This window comes from Lagopus leucura, unplaced genomic scaffold (assembly GCF_019238085.1).
Source record: "Lagopus leucura isolate 7727_CA_CO unplaced genomic scaffold, USGS_WTPT01 Super-Scaffold_100009, whole genome shotgun sequence".
NCBI classification, from domain to species: Eukaryota; Metazoa; Chordata; class Aves; order Galliformes; family Phasianidae; genus Lagopus; species Lagopus leucura.
Window position 1 is genome coordinate 6,276,060 of NW_024962266.1, and position 20,517 is coordinate 6,296,576.

Genomic DNA, 20,517 nt, shown 5'->3' on the forward strand with positions numbered 1-20,517 from the left:
GTGCTTGAGGAACTTGAAACTTCAAGAGGGAGCTCAAACATTACAAATTCCTGCTCTCTTCTCTTTTTATTGTGTAGAAGCGCTATTAAAGTGCTGCAGAGATTAAGTAGGAGAAAAAGACTGGTTTCAAGGTATGTGGAGCTGGAAAAGCAAAAATGTAAAGGAGGAGATGGAGAACATGAAAGCGCCAGTAAATTTGACAACGTGAGGCAGGGGGAGCTGTGGTAGGTCCTGATGCAGATAGATAACATCTTTACTGAGGAAGACTGACCTTTGTACCTAGGCGAGAGCTCTGAGTGACATCCTAATGTACTGGCATTCATGAAGTACTGTGTGCTAGCAAAGTAGAAATATCATCAGAGAAATGCTTTTCCACATACGTAGGACATGCTGTCCCCAAACACCTCCTATTAATCCTGCAGTATCCTGGAACTGGAGTAGTTTTGGCAAGCAATTAACAGAGGCTGGAGGTATTGTACATCAGTGCTGGAGGAGCCCTGGCAGCTGGAAACACTTCTGCCAAATGCATCATGTCCTAATTACTTCCCCGTGCCTCCCAGCAGCACTGGTGTGCTCAGGGTATTGAGGGGAAAGATGCAAAACTCGGATTCTCCTGCATCCAGAAGGCACAGGCTAGAGAATATTCTTCCCCAGGGTAAACTAAAAGGGGCTCAATATTTGAGATGCCCCCATACTGCCTGCTAACCCAACTCTTGCACTGTGGACCTTGAAATATCCTCTGCAGTCCTGGATTTTTTCTGTTACTTTCTCTTTATGAACACTCACTCTTTAGAAAATGGTTCACAAACATTTGTTTGCTGTAATGCATCACATTTTAAGACTTTTCAAGCTTAGGGGGTAGAATGAAAGATATTAACTCTGGGCTGTAAAAAGGACAGGCATTTGCACCGAATCATATACGGTATTTTAATGTACTTTTAATTCCTTAGTCCTAGGGGAGATTAAAAAGAAAAAAGTATGTAATATTTCCCTTTAGTAGGGAAAATGTGATGAGGATGTGCTTAAGATAGATGGACATGCATATGCAAGTTAGAGATACAAGATCTCGTTTGTGTCAAGCCTCTGGAAGAAGTTACAAACAGGTTTCTTTTGGGAGGGGAACGTTAAGGCACAAATCTATTCCTAACAGGCAAAGGAACCCAGCAGAGCACTTCTCTATGGGGAGAGCATTCTTGTACTTTCTGCTGTCAGAAAGTATCAGAGGCTCCTGAAGTCTGCACTATTGGTCATCCACAGCTACAAACAGTGCAGAACCAACCTCTTCATATCCAGCTCATTGTAGGGCTTCTGGAAGCCTTCGGGTGTCCTGGTATGCTAGACTGTAATAAAGGCATGTGCTATATGAAATGTTTGGCCTTGATCTCAAGGCAGCTGAGGGTATTGCTGGGCCCAGGTGACCTGCTGGTAGCTCAGAGCTTGCACTGTGGTTATCATTCACATATCAAATCTGGTGTTACCATTCATCATCCCTTCCCTAAAATGTTGCTTAACAGGCAAATTAACCACGTCTCCAAGGCAAATGACTTTAGATTGCAAGTAGCAAAATAATTCTGCTGTTGGTAATGCTTGGTGCTTGCACGAAGCTTTTCCATTCATAGATTTCCAAAACTATCACAACATAATGACTCTAGCTAGTGCCCTTGGGAGCTCTAATCAAGAATACTGCAGTTTCCCGTTCCCTCCCCTTCAATTTCCAGTAGAAATCTAGTGGAAATTTAAAAATCAGAACAAACGAGTTCTGTACCAGTGAAAGTTCCCTGAATTTCCTGCTTTGCCCTCAAGGAAATGTGATTCTTGTACAAAGTTCATCAAGCAGTAATGGAAGTGTTTATCAACATTTGATGTTAGGCTGCCTTGACATCTTCTTTCTCTGGTTTTTAAGATGGGTTGACTTTTATTTGCTGGAAAAGGGAATTCTTTCAGAGCCCAGAGAGATCTGGTGAGGGACTGTCAGGCTGTCAAATGGAGAACATGCTTCAGGCTGCCCCTCTGATCAAAGCAAGCTTTGTGCTTACTGGAAGCTTTTACTTAATTGTTTTTACACGTGACCATCACGTCCCTATAAAAAGAATTTATATATTCCCATGTGCCACTTTTTTTTTTCTTTTCAGTTCTATTACATTTTCTTGTGCTTCTTATTTCTGTGCAGATGCTGACGTCTGCTTTACAGTTATTATTTTCCAAGACTGTGCCTTGAGGCTGTTCATTTAAAAAAATAGTAAACAAATTGAATTAATCTGTTTGTCTAGAATATGAGTGAAGCTCCTAGCAAACGCTGCCCTGCTGGTTTGTCTGGAAAGCATTCTCAGGGCTTTATGCAGACTGCTGTTACTGGCTTGGGTGTTGAATAGAATGGGCCTTCAGTAGGGGATTGGGGTAGAAGCCTCCAGAGGTTCCTTTCATAGAATGATAGAATGACTTGGAAGGGACCTCAAGGATCATCAAGCTCCAACCCCTCTGCCCCATGCAGGGCTACCAACTTCCACATTGAATACTGGACCTGGCTGCCCAGGGCCCCATCCAACCTGGCCTTGAACACCTCCAAGGACAGCGCATCTTTCACCCTAAGTTTATTTGGTTTATGTAAGGAGAGCATTTTACTATTTAATGAATGTGAAGGTTTGAGTTTTGAAAGGAGTTCCTGGCCAGTTAACAAAGCTCCTGCTTGTTGTCTTCCTGTGCCTTGTTGTTTCTTGTGCCGTATGCTTTGTTCAAAGTAAGGAGCAGTGCCATTTTGAAGGCATTTATCATCCACTTCCCATTGAAAGGATCCTGTAATCCACCTCCTCCAGAATCATGGATGGAATGGCTGTTGTTCTTTTTTTTTTTTTTACCAAAAAAAGGACGTATAAACTTCTTAGTGTGCTTCCCCATTCTCTGAAAGGCTATTTGTTTTGTCTGTGTTTTTCCTTGAATGTATCTTTGTTATGCTCCTTAGCATCTTCTTGGAAATATGGTTTTGACCGGGAGCCACTTGTTTGGTGTAGTTAAACTCTTTTCTTTAACCCCTTTGATGTTCTCTGCTACCTGACTGCAAACATTCGTGCCTGGAGTTTGTTTCCTTTTTGTCTACAAGGGAGTCAGTCATGTAGTACCTTTTTACAGAAAGCTTTTTGCCTTTAGGAATTGAAGCAGATGGGTTGCCCATGGCTGATATTTAGTGTGAAGTGATTACATACCATCGTTACCCAGCAGTTTTCTTAGTTCTGTGTCAGTTCTTAGTTAAGCTGGTAGCCTTTAAAAGAAAATCTCAGCTATGAGTAAGTTTTCAATCAGTTAAAATAAGAAAAATAAATAAGAGGACCATCAACAGAGTCTTTCCTTCAAACTTAAGTTCTTTCACCTGCTGAGGAAATATGATGGAGTAGATATTTTGCTAGGCCTGCTCCCATCCAGTTGGTGTGTATTACCAAGGAGGGCTGACATGTCACATCTATCTCTGCAGGGGAAGAGAAAGCAATGTGGAAGGAACAGTGTAGGAGTTTGTATTGCAGCGAATAGGAAAGGAAAAATTGTCCTTAGTCATTTGAGGTCTTTCTTTTTTTATTTTTATTTTCTCAAAATGCTGCGTGCATAGGCAATTAATGCCCACAGTTGTTTCAATGTATGTTTTCCTCTTTGAAAAGGACTTTGTAGTAGCTGCTCAGTGAAAGGAACGCTTACTTGTTTGTTAATAAGTGCTTGTGTTTTTACAGGTGCATTGTATGACTCCAGGTAAAATAGCCCTTCTTTTCTTTTTGTTTCCCTAACCTTCTTTCTGATGTTTTTTTTCTTTTCAAAGAAACGATTGAAAGCAGCAGAAGCAGAAAGCAAGCTAAAACAAGTGTATATACCCAACTAGTAAGTATCTTTATTGTTTTGTTCTATTTTATTTCATTGTGTCTGGGTCGTAGTTTCCATGGCCTGTCAGTGTTATATATTAGCTTTAATTATATAATGAGAGCCACAGTCGAACAATGTCAGAGAATTACTAAATTAGGTCACCAACATAACGAGCCTTCTGCTGACGCTTAAATAGGCTTGAGTTTCTTTTTATTTGAGCTGAGTTAATGCTAAACACCCAGATGCTAATAAACAACTCGGAGCCCTGTGGAAGAGAAGATGATAGCTGTAGTATTTCAAAGCTGGCGAGAATAAAGCAGCGCTGCTCCCAGCGTGCTTCTGCTGCTGCTCTGAGCGTGCAGAGGGCTGAGCTGCTCCCCCGAGCCGACCTCCTGCTTCAGGAGCACAGTGTTTCCTCCACGGGTAGCTGAGGGCTTTCCCTGCAGGGCTTTCCTGGTTACGTTGCTCTGCTGTCACGTTGCTCCTTCTGCTCGTATCATGTGCTTCCTGAAGCAACCGTTGCTTGTCTTCTGACTTCTATATTGACTGTGCTGTTGGGGACTTGCTAGCAGGCCCATACTGTTGCGCACAAACAACAATAACAAATAACAATAGTAATTAATTGCGTAATCCTAATGCATCTGTTTTCCTTAGTTATTGTTAATATCTCCCGTGTGAATTTACCAAAGTATAGGTGTTGTGTTCATAGTGAAGGCAGACAGAGTTCTTGTCATGCCATTTTTCAACAGTATTGCCTTTTTCTGGAGGGTGTTGCTGTGCTGGGACACTGGACATCAAATTAGATGTGAACTCAAAATGGGCTAAGCTTGGAAAGCAAAAGCCAGTGTAATTTGGACTGCAAATGCAAAAGGTTATTGCAGATGAGAGGTTGGTAGTCTTGTGTTGATGTTCGATTATAGTGTGTGTAGCAGGGCTTTGTTTCTGAAAGGTTACAGTGCTTATTTGATAATGACTGTCTGGAGTGATATCTTGTCCCTTAGCCCTTAATCCCAGCAAGATAATTCCTGTTGCTATCTAGAAAATGCAATTAAATCAGCAACTTACCTCTCTGCTTCAGGACAAGCCTGTCTCTGGTGTTTATTTCCAGTCACAGATGACTTTTATCAGTGTTGTTCCTAAACTTACATGTTAACTGACAAAATGGATTACAAATTTAGCTTCTCCTTCATTATCCTTACGTATGTATCAGGAAGAGTATCAGTTGTGTACATGACGATCCCACCTGAAAGCTTCTGCTTGATTTTTTTTTCCCTATTAATACCTGCAAACGTGGCAGCAATTTAAGTATTTCTAGAATTTTACATTATTTCTACTCAAGTTTCATTGCAAAATCTGGCACATGACGAATATATTGCATCTGCATTGCCTTTTGCCCTAGAAGAGGATTATATTCTTAGTTTTTAAAAGCAGTACACAGTGTAAGGATCTAGATATCAACATTATTGATTTGTCCTTATCATGTTACTGAGCCCATTCCTGTTTCAAGGCTTGAACCATAACGATCTGCTTGTCACCTCCATAATAAATTACTGGATGTAGCCCTGTCACAAGACCTGTGCAGAAACACATCAGCTGATTGAGTGAAACCTTTTCCAGCAATAACTGGAATAAAATTGTTTGCAAGTAGAGGCCCAGAAGGATATCATTTGTCTCTGGCTTACTTCCAAATGGTCGGACTTTCATTTGTTCCTGCAATGTTAATAGAAAAATCTAGAGCAAAGGGGAGAAAAATAGCAAGAAAAATAATGGAAGCAGCCTTCAAGAGTGATTTGTCATCCTACATGTATATTCGACAATGAAAGATAAGGGCACTAAGTGAAGCTTTAGTTGATATTTTTTAACGTAGGAGTGTACTACAAATTTGTGATATGAGGAACTGAAGCATGGAGAGACTGCATGCTTTGTGCAGAGTCGTTCATGTGATGGATGTGAGGTTCTCCAGTCCTCAAGCAACATCCTGGGTGTTGGACATCAGTTTCTGTGCTCCTCCCAAGAAGAGCCCCAGTATTGGGCAGAGATCTGTAGTTGATGTAACTGAACCCAGTGCTTGTGCGTGGCTTTGTGAGGCATCTCTAGGGCTGTGTCAGTGGGAGTGGTGTTAAATAAAGCAGTAGCAGAATGTGAATGTACAGGGAGATTCCATATTCTTGTTCTTTTCATCTTGCCAGTGTGATGGTAGGATTTGCAGAGCGTTCTTCTTCCAGTCTCAGTCATTCTTCTTCTGTGCATTCTTCTTCTGACTTCTGTAGCCAAACTTCTTAAGCCTTTGTGAGAGTCATATTCTGGTTTTACAAGTCTTATGGGCATCTTATGTACTTGTTACTTGCTTCTGTACGATGACAGTCAGCTTGTTGAGCTGGTGCTTGTGGGGATTAGAACATCTGCAAATCATGAAAGCTAAGGCTTGCAATGTTTGGCAGCTTTTCTCTTTTGCTTTAATCCAAACGATATCAGCAGGGGAACAGCAAGGGGAGAATGAAGTGCTCAAAACACTTAGGGTCTCCAGTCTCTAAAATGTACTGATGTACAATGTAAATTCTAACTATATCTGTAGATGTAAAATATTGCACATAGAATGCATTGATTTATCTCGGAATCTTGAAGCACTTCCATGAGCTGTAAATACTACCTCACAAACATCGTAAAATAGGGGAATAATATTTCCCCCTGCCTCTTTTTTAATTTAAGCTAATGGGGGAATTGGAGGATTAGGTCAAAGCTTTCAGTGATTACAAAGGGAGACTGCTTGGCAAGCTGAAGATAATTCCTTTATCTGTTTCTTTATCATCTTCTGCCTGAGGTGCAGGACTTCCCTCTTTTCCTTTTTAATGATGCAGAGATCCATTGCAGCACGGGAAACTTGGAGATGTAATGCTGTTCTTTCCTTGTAGCTGTTCTAGTTAAGAGTGACCTTCAACACTTAGAAAACGAAAGGCTTTTTTCCACAAAAAGCAGATATTTACAGAAACCCAGGAGCTGTAATGAGAGCTCACCTCTCTTGTATGGAAAAGGAATCCAAACCCTTGAATTAGATGCCTAAAGGTATATGGAGTAAATGTTCCCTACAAAGGATTAGAAACTGATCCTGTTTCTTATTTTTGAGCCTCTATTTCTTAATTATTCTGTTGCATCTAGCACCATTTCCTTCGTCACTGAATCATTTACTGACAGCATTAAGTTTGTTACTTCTAACTGCTAAAATTTTGTGCCTGTGCTGTTCTGCATGGCTCAGGGCTACCTTTTGTCTGATGGTTGCCTTCTGCCTGCACATGCTTTCTGATCTCCATCTCTTCAGATTACATTGATCTGCATAACACAGCCCTGCAACCTGTGCTGTGTCATCCCTATTCCCTCCTAACAGTGCTTCATTGCAGCTGAAATCCATCTAGGAGGCTTCCACTCTTGGTCTAAGAGACAGAAATGATAGTTCACCCCCCATTCGGTATTCTCACTACCTCCTTTGCATTTTTCACTTCAGCTTCATTAATTGCTTAATGATTCATTGAGTTATTCATCTGATTCTCTTGTTAATAGCCGGAGCAGGGTTTGGTGATATCAAACAAGTTTAATTAACAAATCATCAACAATCAAGAACCTTTTGCTTCTCATCTGCTGGAAACAGTTGCCCTGATGTTGTTGTCACATGCTGTGACGTTGAAGCTCAGCTCTGTGGCAGGGCGCTTTCTGGTGCTTGTTACAGCTACGTTGACTGCAGACTTCCAGAACCCCAACATGTTTGCACTCCTTACCAAATGCATGCGTGGTTTGTGGAGGTCATTCATTGCAGAACCTGCTGTGCCACTACAGAAATGGGCCTTTACTGAGCCTCACCAGATGCTTTCAAGTGAAAAGGAAGACAACCTCTACTGGCTTACAGGGTGGTGTAAGCTTTCTGGTAGAGTATGCGCTGGAGCTGTAAGGGTCAGTTAACTTCAGAATTTGGTCACTTGGAAATTCTTTGCTTTCTGGAGTCACTGCTGAGGTGATGCAACCACCACTGATGCTACACTAGAAAGAACTCATTTGAACTTTTTTCACCAATGATGCTCTTGAAACACGAGGCTGAGTGAAAAGCAATAATATTCTGTGTCATTTAGATCTGCCCATCTGATGTGTAAGAACGTGCGTTTTCAGAAAGCTTTCTTATAGAGCTCATTTTAAGACATTTCTCCTTGAATATGTGGGTTCCAAAAACTGATTTATTAGGTGAAAACCAAAATATGTCCACTCCCTTCATTTTTCAGGCAAGAAGTGGGTGAGATGTAATTGGCATTAGAATTTGGGCTTGCATCCAGAGGCCTGCCCCACAGGCTGTATGCTTTCTGTTGCTTCTATAGGCTGAGCCCCTTACAGCAGTTTTTGGATTCCTTGTGGTTTTTGTAAGCCCTCTGTATGCTTCTCCAAACCTTCTTATGTGACTCATCCCATCTTCCTCCACTTCCCCAAAGTCTGTCCCTGAAATATTGATTCTCCATGCTTCTTGTTCTGCCCCCTTCCCCCCTCCCATGCCAAGGTTCTTTTGAATGTCTCCTTTTCTCTCCCTGACAGCTTCCAAAGAGATTCTGTACTCCTCCATTTGCTCTCCATGCCAAGGTTTTGCTTGCCCTTCCGTTTTCAGCTCCTGCCAGTAACTTTTTATTTTCCTGAGTCAACATCTTTAGCAGTATATAGGGATGAGCAGAGATGATTCAGATGTTGTTATATCAGAATGTATTGACAGATGTTAATGGATTTCTTGCTCAAAGGATGTTAAATACTGGGACTTTTTGCATTTAGAAGAAGCCAAAATGCTTACTGGGAGGAGTGCAGATTATAGATTAAGTCTTGTAAGAAGGTTTATATTCCTTAATGTCTCTGTGTGCTACATCCAAAGATTTAATTTAAAGTATTGAATGTTCTCCTGCAAATTGTGGCAACATTATGCAAACCTTTGCAGTAAGACAATGTGAAAATATGTGTGTGACAGTTTTTTCTAGGGTTATCTTAGCCTCAATAAGGCAAAGGTTGGTCTTTCTCTGCCTATCTCTCCTTCTTCATCCCCTGTGCTGCATCTTGGAGACTTACATAGAATATCTTCACGTTGAGGACAGGGAGAGATCTGTAGATAAGGTCTCTTTGCCAGCTGGATCAGAATGTCTAGGACTGTAATCAGGTTTCCTGCCTTCCCTGGTTGTTTGTAGCTTTTATGTGGTTTGAGTCTCTTAAAGATGGCATCTAACTAATGTAATATGGACATTAGAGAGAGTGTGTTTGTGAATGTTGGATTGCTGGTAAGTACAACTCCTCTATTGAAAGCGACGTGAGGAAACTTAAATCTTCCATTTCCAACATTTTCAGCCATGGTTTTTCTTAAGTCGCACAGGAAATTACATGCCTTGATTAACGTTTGTCCTCCTTTTTGCTTTGTGTTTTAAGTAACAAGCCAAACCCCAACCAGATCAATGTAAATAATGTCAAACCAGGAGTGGTAAATGGTACTGGAGTACAGGCACAGAACGCGGCAGCAGGACGGGCCTGTGAAAGCTGTTATAGTAAGTGACATGCAAATATGGCACTCGTGCATAGGGAGTAAGTGCTGTGCTGTAAGCAGTAAAGAAAAAGCTGTGTGGTGTGGGCGTGGGTGGCAAAGAAGGCTTTGGAATGGCGGGGGGACCAAATTTGACATAGCAGCACTTGAGCAAAGTGTTTTTTGAAGTCATTGGTTTTACGTTGTTAAGCATAGTTATAAAGTACATAAAGGTGAGTTAGTAAATGTCCTACATAATTGTGGGTAGCTATTGAGCAGAGATTTCAGTCACCAAGCTCTGAACTTGATGAGTTCTTATATTTTTTTAGTGCATTTCAAAACATGGAATGTCTCTGTATTTGATCTGCTTCCTGGTACTTATCTACTGAGTTCTAACGCTTGTCCTCCTGTACAGAGAGCCTTTGGATGCTGTGGCATAGGACTGTGGCATAGGAGTCAAGTCACAGACTTGCCTTATGTTCTTCTATTGTAAAATTAATGTATGGGGAATTCACAAAATGAGAGTCTTTCATCCTTCCCTGCAGAAATTGTTGTCGACCAGTATTGCAAAATTCAGTTTCGTTGGCAGGAATTTTTCCCATCCTGCTATGTGTTTCTTCTGTTTGTGTTTTAACAGGGTTTTGTGTGTAATTTCAGTGAAATAACAACATTGGTGATGACTGTAAAGCCAATATGAGGTTTTTAAGGTCTTTTTGCACTGTCTTTATGATGTGGGCTTTCTTTTGTAATGGTTCTAAAGAAAATAAGCTCTGAAAAGCGCTCCCGTTTAAGGACATATATAATTTCCACCTTTGTTATCTCTAGCCACACAGTCTTACCAGTGGTATTCTTGGGGTCCCCCTAACATGCAGTGTCGCCTCTGTGCATCCTGTTGGACGTACTGGAAGAAATACGGTGGCTTGAAAATGCCAACTCGGTTAGATGGAGAGAGACCAGGACCAAACCGCAATAATTTGGTAGGTAGCAGCACAACAGACCGCTTGATGATCTTGTCTGGGAAGCTTGGTGCCATGATTTCTAACTAATTGTTCCCTGTTCTTAAACATATAACAACAAAAAGAATGCCTTCAACCCCCGCTGTAGTCCTTGGGCCTGGTATTTCATGACTTGCAGAAGCTGGCACGTTAACTTCAGCTGTATGTCATTTGTTGCCAAGTACTGCCGCAAGGAGAAAAAACACCAGGTGACTTGTCTAGCAAACCAGCTATCAAATGCACGGCATAACCTCATGGCAAGAACTGGGATACCAGCCCATGTTTCTGAGAGTCCATTTCCATGATTTTTGTCGTAGAAGGATAAGGACTGATTTTGCATAAAAGCATTTGTTATTTCCTGAAAATCATTCCCTTTCCCAAGGCGTTTTCAGAATTAGATATCCCAGATAGCTGGTAGCTTTTTAGAGATTCCCTATCTTGTTTTTCTGCTTCCTCCTGTTTTGCTAATTACCCTCCTTTCTTTTGTATAGTCTTTGGGTAAGCGTTTGTAGCTTCTCTTTGCCTGTGGCATTTAGTCAAAGTAAGCTCAAAGCATCGTAAGTTGAGTTGATTGGAAGGAGCATCTGCATCCCTACAGTGGCTATGGACAGAAGAATAGTGCACACTGCATTCTGTTCTTTGATTCTTTCTTTTCTGTCTGCTAGTTGTGCTCTCACTGCTTTCTTGTTCTGCTTCTCTCCTTTTTTCTCTCTGTTTTCTGAGCTTCTGATTGCCATCTGAAGTGACTGAGATGCAGAGATAACCACCAGCTTTTATCAGCCCTGTAGCTCTTGTTAGTTAAAACGTATGTTAACAGTTTGAGAGGGAAAAACCTTGTTCTTCCCAACCTGGGATATATAACCACATGCAGGTTAGCAAGGAGATACTGCTGCAATTATTTGATTGGCTTGCTTTGTTGCTTTTCATGAAAAAGATACTGTTTTTGCTCTCTGTTGTATATAAATGTCATTCTGTGTTATTTTTTATTATGCACAGTGAACTCTGGAAATTGATTCATTGAGTTCAGAGTAGAAATTAAAACAAAATCCTGCAACTCTGAGAGAAAAATGTTCTCTCGTGCCCTGAATTTGCTTTGGGAAGTAAGCTTGTGATGCAGGTTGGCCATACAGCTACTTTCGATTTTCCTTTTCTTCCTACTATGCTTTGTTGTCAAGAATTTGCGTTATGAATCCAGAGCAACTCTAAGCACCCCATGTTTGAGAGTCTTTTCATGAACTCTGTAAGCACTAAATCATATGATAGCATCCAGCAACTTTTTCAGGACTGGCTTTTGGACCCCCCCGTTAAAATTTGGGACAGCCTAGAAGTCAGTAAATCCCCGTGGAGAGAAAATGTTTACCTCCATAAACCTCCTTTGAGATATTTTGGAAAAAAATAACAAACGTTGATGGTAAGATTTGGGCAATGGTACATAGCTGTGCTGAAAATAGTTTTGTCTGTAATGCTGTTTCTTCTCGTGTGATACGATATTCGTTACGTTATTCTTTCTGCTTTTTAAGGGTCTCTAATAATTATTTCTTTCCTTTTAGAGTCCTCATGGTGTGCCAGTGCGAAACAGTGGAAGCCCCAAGTTTGCTATGAAGACACGACAAGCTTTTTATCTCCATACAACAAAACTGACAAGAATTGCCAGACGTTTATGTCGAGATATCTTACGCCCCTGGCACGCTGCAAGACATCCCTATCTGCCTATTAACAGCGCGGCAATCAAAGCAGAATGTGAGTGGTGATGCAGCTGGGCACCTGCTTGCAAAGGGCAAAGGGGTTCTCTGAGATTCCTTTGCTATCGAGTTGCAATTCCTGATACTCTTGCATGCAGTTAGTCCTCCCACAAAATCTGGCTCTACTTGTAGAGTGCTCTACCTGATGGCAGGCTAGACAAATAACTTTAAAAATTCATGAGTTTGTGTTTGTTTTAAAATATTCTTGTTTGCTGTTACCTTTGGCGTTCTCCTGTATTTGCATCTTGCTGCTGAGACATGCATGCATGCAACCTATAAGTGCTCGTTTTGATTGGAAAGCTCTCTCAGAACACCTGAGTTATTCACGTAGCTCTGCTACAGTACCTTAGTCTCTTTACCCTCTAATTCTTTCTCTTTGTTTTACAGGCACAGCACGTTTACCAGAGGCATCTGAAAACCCATTGCTATTAAAGCAAGTGGTTCGAAAGCCTTTAGAAGCAGTACTCCGGTATTTAGGTATTAAAACAAACCAACAACAACAAAAACCAAAGAAGCAAAGAGCCCTACAAGCTAATTCTGCTGTTTGTTTTTCCATTTTCTTCTGGCTTTAGATGCTTGTTCTGGGTTTAAAAACAAACAAACAACAACAAAAGATGAGAAGGTTCCCATGAACTTGTCCTTTTTCCTTTTCCTGTTTAGTTTGACAGACCTGGTTGCTCAGCAGCCCACTGGGAGCTTGCTAAGCTCTATTTAGAAAAATAGCTTTTAGAAAAAAGCTCTGTTTAGAGCTCTTCTTAAGCGAGGCAGAGGGAAACAGTGCTGTTTGCTGTATTCTCTGATGCACGCATGGACAGGTTACCCTCTGCTAATGCAGGCATGGATGTAATGTTTTGGGAACAACTGGTCAGTCTGTTCTTCCTATTTTCAAGCTGTCTGGAGGCAGCACAACAAAAAATGATTTATGTAAACAGCAATCTTCAGTCAGGATTACTGGTGGAGGTGACTTTTGTGTAAGGGAAGATATATTTGGTCACCTTGAAAGTTTGCGGGTTGCTTCCAGCTCTGTAACTTCAGTATCTTCGTTAATACAAGTAACTCCTTGCTGTTTCACAACAGAATCTCATCCATGTCCTCCGAAACCAGACCCTGCAAAGAGCTTATCCAGTTCTCTCAACAATCTGACTCCTGCTAAGTTTACACCTGTCATTAATAATGGGTCCCCAACTATCCTGGGAAAAAGAAGTTATGAACAACACAATGGAATGGATGGTAAATATTTTTCTGCTGTGTGTCCATTGCGTTCATAGGCTCCTTATTCTGTCCTTTTGGTATGCAGGGGTATTAAGATTATAGGCATAAGTTCAGCTTTTTATTCTTAGGGTTGTATTTTCTTTTCCTTTTGTAAAAGTTGCATCTTCCATTTCTAGTTTTGGCTATGGCACATGGTGCGTGCTGCCTGGGTAGTGCGTACACGTAAGGTTACCTACCATGTTAGTGGAACTCTGCCTAGCTTTACCAACCTGGCAAGTGTGACAGGGGGAAACTTCTCTTTTTATTTTATTTTTTTATTTTTTTGTAATGAGTAGTATGAAGAAAGCCTTAATAGCCATATCCAGTGTTATTTCCTTTTACTCGCGAGGTTTGCAGGTTTTTGATTTGTAGGTAGTAGCTGTGTGTTTCCCAGGTGACTCTGTAATGTATGGATCACCTGGGTTTCAGAAAAGCTCCAGAGGCTGTGTGCCATTGTGAGAGGCAGGCTGCTGCTTAGGCAGGGCAGGCAGAAGTGCCAGACTTGGTGTGCCACAGACCTGCTCCTGCCTTGCACTTCTGTTGGCACTGAGAACCTCTGATCAGTGGAGGCTGGGCTTCGTCTCCCCAAGAGTAAAAGGCAAAGGGAAGGTGTTTGAAGTAGGAGGCAGACACAAGATATTCTGGCATGGAATGCAGGGCTCCTTTCTGAAGAGCTGCTGTTGCCTTAGATTGCTGGGAAGAGAAGGTGCAGTCTTTTCCTCAGATGATGATAAAAGGGCCTATTGAATTCAAGTGATCTTAAGTGAAAAGATGGAGGGGTAGCTCTCCTTAAAAAGGGAGTGGAACTTCAGCTTTATAGTGGCTCTGAGCAGGGAGGGAGATCTCTGTTGTCTGCCCAGAAGTGAGCACAAGTTAAGTTAACAGATTTTTCCTCGGAGAGAAAACAATTATTTCCTGCTGTGTTATTCCTATAGACTTAACCTGTCAAAATAGACTAAAATTGCAGAGAAGTTTCGATAGAGCTGATAGAGCTCTCTTTTTTTTTTCCTTTTATTTTTAACTTCATATGATTACTGTCTGTGTTTTAACATTAAGAACTTATAAAACTGCTGTTGTTCAGGTTGCTGATGTGATATTTTTCTCTTTTCTGTTCACTTGTGCTCTATCAGGCAACATGAAGAAGCGCCTGTTGATGCCTAGCAGGGGTAAGACCTTGAAGCTGCGCTCAGCTTATGCTAGGACAGTGACTTTTAGTTTCATCTGCTGGCTTATCTGTGCTTTGTGGCTAATGATGCTGTGTGTACATTCTGTGTTGATGTCTGTGTTCCTTGGGTAACCATTTCCACCTGTGGTTATGCTGCTCACCTTCCAAGCTTTCCACATGCAGATAAGAAATCATACACAACCGTACCGAAGTCATGAACTGATGAATAATCTCTTCACTTTGACAGTTTTTAGCAGTTTTATGGAACTACTGAAAGCTGTGATGGTTAGTTTGAAACTAGCTATTGTTTCACTGTTTGACTTCTAAGAAATTGAAGTTTCTTACATCCTGAACTGCTTTAAATTCACATTGACTGAAAGAAACAGAAGATGGTATTTGCACCAGGTCCTAGGCTCAAGCCTCTGTCTTTTCTGTTGTTGAGTGGACAGTCTCACCAAGGTGAAGCTGACTGCATGTCCTTTACTTGCAGTAGAAATTACTTTTTTTTTTTTTTTTTTTTTTAATTTCTGTGGGGGAAAAAAAACCAAACCAACCTGTTTTGACTAAAGAACAGTCCTGAAGGCTTTTGTTTGGGATGATGCAGAAGAGATGCATATGATGTTGTTTGTCTACGTTCAAGCAAACAGTCAATTTGGAATAGCTGGGATCTACAACGTGAGACAGGCAAACACAAAAACTTAGGTTTAGGCATTAAGTGACCTGCACTGCATGCCCTGATGTTAAGCTTTGTCTGTAATGGCTGAGATAGCAGATGACTGTTACCAGTGTATGTGTGCATGCATGCAGAAGTGCATGTGGAGAATACAGCAAGGGTGAGGACAGTGATCTTTGTACTGTCTTGCTGTCCTTGGGATACTTTGATACTTTCTTCCTGAGTTTTTAATGCGCTTCTCAGTTTTGGGAAAAATAATAGCACTCTTCCATCTCAGTCAGTCTGGCTTCCTCAGAAGCTTGTCCAGTTAGGAGGGAGAGAACTGAGGAGTAACTTGAAATGTCCACAGCTCCTGGTGACTTGGGGCCATTTCTGCTGCTCCTTGTTAAATGTCCTCATCAGGAAGGCAAGAGCTAAGTTGCTTAGCAGACAACACACTCCTGAAGGATGGAGGTGTTGAGGCTCAAAGGGCTGAAGAAGAGCTCACCCCTTCCCTCACACTGTTCCTCTGGAAAGTGCTGGATTTCATACCCAGAGAACATTTGCTCGTTGTAAGCAGAGCACAGTTTTAGGGAAGCACTTACCCAGGCTGCTTAGAATATGTGTTGCTCTGAAGCATACATGAAGTTTTGCAGGGGCCATCTCTCAAGTGCTTGCTGCTGTCAGTTCCCAACCTGCCACCAAAAGGCTTGGAGCACCATTTGTTCACGTTACTGCCAGGTAACTGAGTGTGATTCGGATCCATGCTGTTTACCTGCCGGAGTAATGAGTGTTAATGGGATGTTGTGAGCAGTTCAGCTGAGGCTTGTTGGTTGGGATTAGTTGTGAATAGATAACAATTACCACCCTGCAATTTCCACACGTGTGTTGCTGGAAGCTTTGCTGAGGTGGAGCAGAAGAACCACCTGCAAAGAAACAAGTCTTAAAGAACTTGTACTGAGATCTGGTGGGCACAAGGAATTGGGTGGTGAGAGTTTGGTTGAGCCAGTTGTGGTGTGGAGCCAGTTTGTGTTGGTGCTGCTCAGTGTTAGCGCCCGGGTGCCCCGCACAGGAGCTGGCTAGCTGTGCTGGCATGAGGCATGGCTACCTAATACCTGTTGCCTGTGCTGTGCCAGAATGGGGAATGTGGTGTGAGACATCCCCTTGGTTCTGAATGGAGTCACGCTGCCTTATTGGTTTGGGGTCTGCTTGTTCAGATGGAGGGGAGGAGGTCAGAAGAGAGACAAAGCGTGACTTGGAAGCATTATGGAGAGAGTGAAAGGCACTGAGAGTGAAGCAACCAGAATTTAGGAGCCAACAAGTTAGGACTGTGTAGAAGGATTTGAAATGGACTCATCTATCCAGAAGTGCCTGACTTTGGGATTATAACAGTGCTAAAACATGAGGAAAAAATTAATGAGAGTAAAGATGAATTATTGTAATCATTCAGATTCTTGTTTGTAAACATAGATGTACTGGGTAGCTCCTACAGACACTACAGGAAGGGTGTTCTGAGTGTTTCCTTCTTCCACAGCACAGTGGCGTACTGGCTGGTTTAGGTCATTTTGCATAGGAATGTACTGCAAAGAAAAATTGAACGGAGAGACTGACAGACACTTTGTCTACTTCTGTTGAAACAGTTTCCAAGGAGATAATAACTTACTGCAGTGTTGCATGGATTATCCAGTCTGTTTTCTGCTGGCACTGTGCTGGTGGCATCTCATGGCAATCTCTGAATTCTAATGGCAAACAACTGGTATGGTGGGCTTCAGCTGAAGTCTCTTTGCTGAAAACTGGTGATAAAAGCCTTCTGGTGCTCGGCTGTTCCTTCCAAACTCATGGGGGATGTTGTCTGTGCTGTAAGGAGTGATGGGTTGCGGAGCTGGCGGTGTGTGATGGGTCAGTATGGCTTTCCTGGTGGCCAGCTCCTACCTAAAGCAGTATGGAATGGAGAGGTTGCTTTGCTTTCTTTTTTGGAATTCAGTCCTCAGAAAAGCCTAATTAATGAAGTGCTGTGAATATTCTGCTATAAATGGGAATAGTTCATAACTGGCTGGCTGTAGCAAAGTGGTGACTGAAAGGGGAAAGGTTGGGGGCAGAAGACCACCTCATCTGTGCAGCTCGAGCTCCCTGTGAAGAGAAGTAGTAGTGGGAGCAAAGGAAATGCTGGGAAATGGGAATCTTGGTGGGGAGAGATCAAGGATGAAAAGGAAAGGAGGCTGCCGTCGCAGAGCAGCAGCCTGAACTAGTGTAACTAACTATGGAAACATTGGAAATTGCTGAAATGTTAAGATGTTAAATGTTAATGTAAGAGATTTTTTGCTTGAAAATGTTGATCTTTCTCTTGCTACTGTAACTCCAGCTGAATATCTTTTAGCTATCCTTGTTCTCAAACTTCCCTGTTTAACCCTCTGCAGCCAAACTTTTCCAAACTTCAGATGTGATTTGTCTGTACAGTCAGCCAGAGTTTTGTCTGATGCTTCAATTCCAAGGGCAGGAAAATTCACATGGCTTTTTTTTTCCCCCTTCCACTTTGTTTTATAGAAAAGCATAATTCTTTCATCCGTATTTTTGTTTCCCCTCTTGAAATTGTGTTAGAGGCATCACCAGGCACACCCTGTCTTTCCCAGCACTCCTTCGGTGTTAGACTGCATGGACAAACTCGTGCAGATCTCTGCTTTTGGAACATCAGAAGCACAGGGAGTCTCATAAGCTGTAGTATACAATGAGGTGTTAAAAATGCATATTTATTCCTTTTTTCCATTTATGTTCTGGTGCTTTTCAGACAATATTTGCCGTGAATGTTTCTCTAGGGAAGATGAAGGGACATTTTACTTTCTGGGCCCTGGTTACTTTTGTCCTTCCAGCTGTTCAGCATGGGGTAATGCTCTTCCATACAGATCCCTACAGGGTGAAGGGAGGGAGCACTGTGAGGTTTTTTTCCCTTGCACCATGCTAGCTTTCATCTAATCAAATGAGCTTTTCAAGGTTGTCACGTGCGCTCTAAAATTGGCAGAAAAGAAGGGAGCATGAAGGAGTAACAGGAACAAAGGGGGAAGGCTTTTCCTGGCAACAAACATGCACTGATAAAAGTGGTATGGGTTGTGCTCCATGTAAAACTGGAGAGGGAGAGCTGTGGAAACGATGAAGGCCTAAAAAACACGCTGCATCACGGAAAATAATTTTGTCAAAGCAGAAGTTGTAGATGTTTGTCTCTGCTGAGAAGAGCAGCAGAAGTGTAATAATAGAGGGCGATTTAGTCTAGCTGGGATTGGAATAATGAGCTGCAGCAGCCAGAAGGTACAGCAGGAAGACTTGGGCTGGAAACAAGCTGCAGATCTTTGAGTGAGATGAATTAACTGTTGGAATACCTTGCTTCTGCTGCTGGGTGTTTCTAGAACAAAATGGAGTGTTGATCAAGTTTAATGTGTTCTGGTTTGTTGTTTCTCAGCTCCTTCTGTGACAACATGAATGAACTCCTGGAGCTGGAAGCATTACACCTCTGTGAGCCTAGAGTGGCATTAGTGTAATTATTAAGAGATGAACATGAACATTGAAATAGTATTTGTGATCAATAACAGCTGTTGCAGTGGAAATACAGGGATGTTCTCTGGCATCAGCTGGGTGGGAAACCGGACTGAGCCAGAAAGCACCTTTGGAATGACTTAGGCTTTGCAAAAAAAACTGATGTTACCTTGATGCATAAAGTGCATTAAGATTCTGCCTTTATCAGCAGTGGCACTTCCAAAGTTGAGGATACCTGGCCAGTACCCCTGCACATCCAGGAATGGCTGTAAACAAGTGCCAGTATCGCTCCCTTGGGAAATAAGGATGCAGTACTGTGAGAAGTCCTGGCTTGAGCTATTGATGTCCAGCTCAGTGTAATGCTAAGGCCAGGATCAAAGATGCTTGGTGCTGCTTGAGGCAGACTATTTCTTGCCAGCAGTGGCATTGCTGGGAGGAATGGCAGGTAGCTTGTGATGCTGCTTGTACCCAGGCGCCTGTGCAGTTTGTTTGGTTAGATCTTATGTCAAAAGCAGAGGTTATTTTGGAGAATTTTACTTAGTGTTTTGTATTCAGATGTTGAATTATTTATTTCTTTTTCCCCACTGTCTCCAGCTTAGCCGTGATGCTATGATGAGTTTCTTTTGCTGCTATGGAGAAGGAACTGGAAATGAAATGGGGAGACGGACTTTTCACTCTGGAACAAAGAGTGAAAACCATTTAATTTATGAGCGATGGCACAGAATAAGATGTAAATATTGTTTTAATGCAAGTAGAGAGCATATCCCAAGGCCTTGTTGGGAGCAGGTGCAATTAATCTGAGAAGAAATAAATGAAGAAATGAATGATTAAGAATGCAAAGGCGGAATTGCAAATGACCTCAATGATACAAAGCCTGAATTTCTGTGTGTATGTGGAGTCTGTGTGATATGTATCGTATATACACATGTCATATGTGTGTATATATATACATATATAAAGTACAGTACTCTTAATTCTAACAACAGCAAGTAATTCAGTGATTTCTAGTCCATATAATTAGAATCACCAAGCCCTAAAGCAGCGAGCTGTGTGGCTTGATGACTTTTTGCTTAACCACTCAGTGTGTTACACTTGTCAGAGTGTACTATGCCTTTTAGGAATGAGGGTGAGTAGCAGTGAGATACGTTCAGATGGAGCCAGGACCTGCTTGGCCAATGGCTCCCTGTATCTGGAAGGTCCAGCTTTGCACCAACAACCACATCATCTGTGAGGCACTGCAGAGCACATCAGTGTGAACTCTTAGACTGAATGTTTTAGGAACATCTGTCCAAATCCAGCACAGTTTGTGTGCAGGGGTTAAATGAAGGAGGTGGATAATGGACAACTACTCGTACAAAGTTCAAGCTGCTCTGTTTGGATTTACTTATTTGGAATGCTGGTTGTTTAATGTTGTCTTGGGTTTATCTGTCCAACAAGCAATCACTTCTGTGTTCCATTACAAACAAATCAGTCTGTGTCTCTGTATTTGTTGCATGGGGCTGGGCTACTGTATTCTGAACTATGTGAACCTTTCCCTTTTTTTAACCTTAGATCTTTTTTTTCCTTTTCCTTTGCCAATCTTGGTAGGAACTTACCTAGGTAAGTAAATTGCAATTTTAACATTGTTTTCATATACAACAGAATTTGAAGAAAACGTTAGTCCAGGTGGTGTCAGGTACAATTTCTGACCTGTTCTGCTTGTTGCACTTGTGTTCCTGAAGGTTTATAGCCTTTGTTTGCTGGAAGGTGGGCCCTCAATCCATTCACAATGGGAACACACTCTCAGCAGTGTCAGAGAGACACTAAGGCCTTCTTGC

The 20,517-nt window shown here is 41.8% G+C and overlaps 1 protein-coding gene across 4 annotated transcripts in view; it reads left to right on the forward strand.

Annotated features, from left to right (window-relative positions):
• The window catches only part of MTA1 (metastasis associated 1), a 70,177-nt gene that overhangs the window by 37,290 nt on the left and 12,370 nt on the right, over nucleotides 1-20,517 (forward strand). For 2 of the 4 annotated variants that reach the window (XM_042874184.1, XM_042874183.1), the window contains exons 11-17: nucleotides 3,803-3,861; nucleotides 9,280-9,395; nucleotides 10,196-10,347; nucleotides 11,916-12,105; nucleotides 12,495-12,584; nucleotides 13,185-13,337; nucleotides 14,489-14,524. In XM_042874184.1, coding sequence (XP_042730118.1) covers nucleotides 3,803-3,861; nucleotides 9,280-9,395; nucleotides 10,196-10,347; nucleotides 11,916-12,105; nucleotides 12,495-12,584; nucleotides 13,185-13,337; nucleotides 14,489-14,524 — 796 coding nt within the window. Of the gene's footprint in view, nucleotides 1-3,802; nucleotides 3,862-9,279; nucleotides 9,396-10,195; nucleotides 10,348-11,915; nucleotides 12,106-12,494; nucleotides 12,585-13,184; nucleotides 13,338-14,488; nucleotides 14,525-20,287; nucleotides 20,300-20,517 lie in introns of those variants that run through there. The other 2 variants (XM_042874182.1, XM_042874185.1) reach the window with 2 other exon arrangements.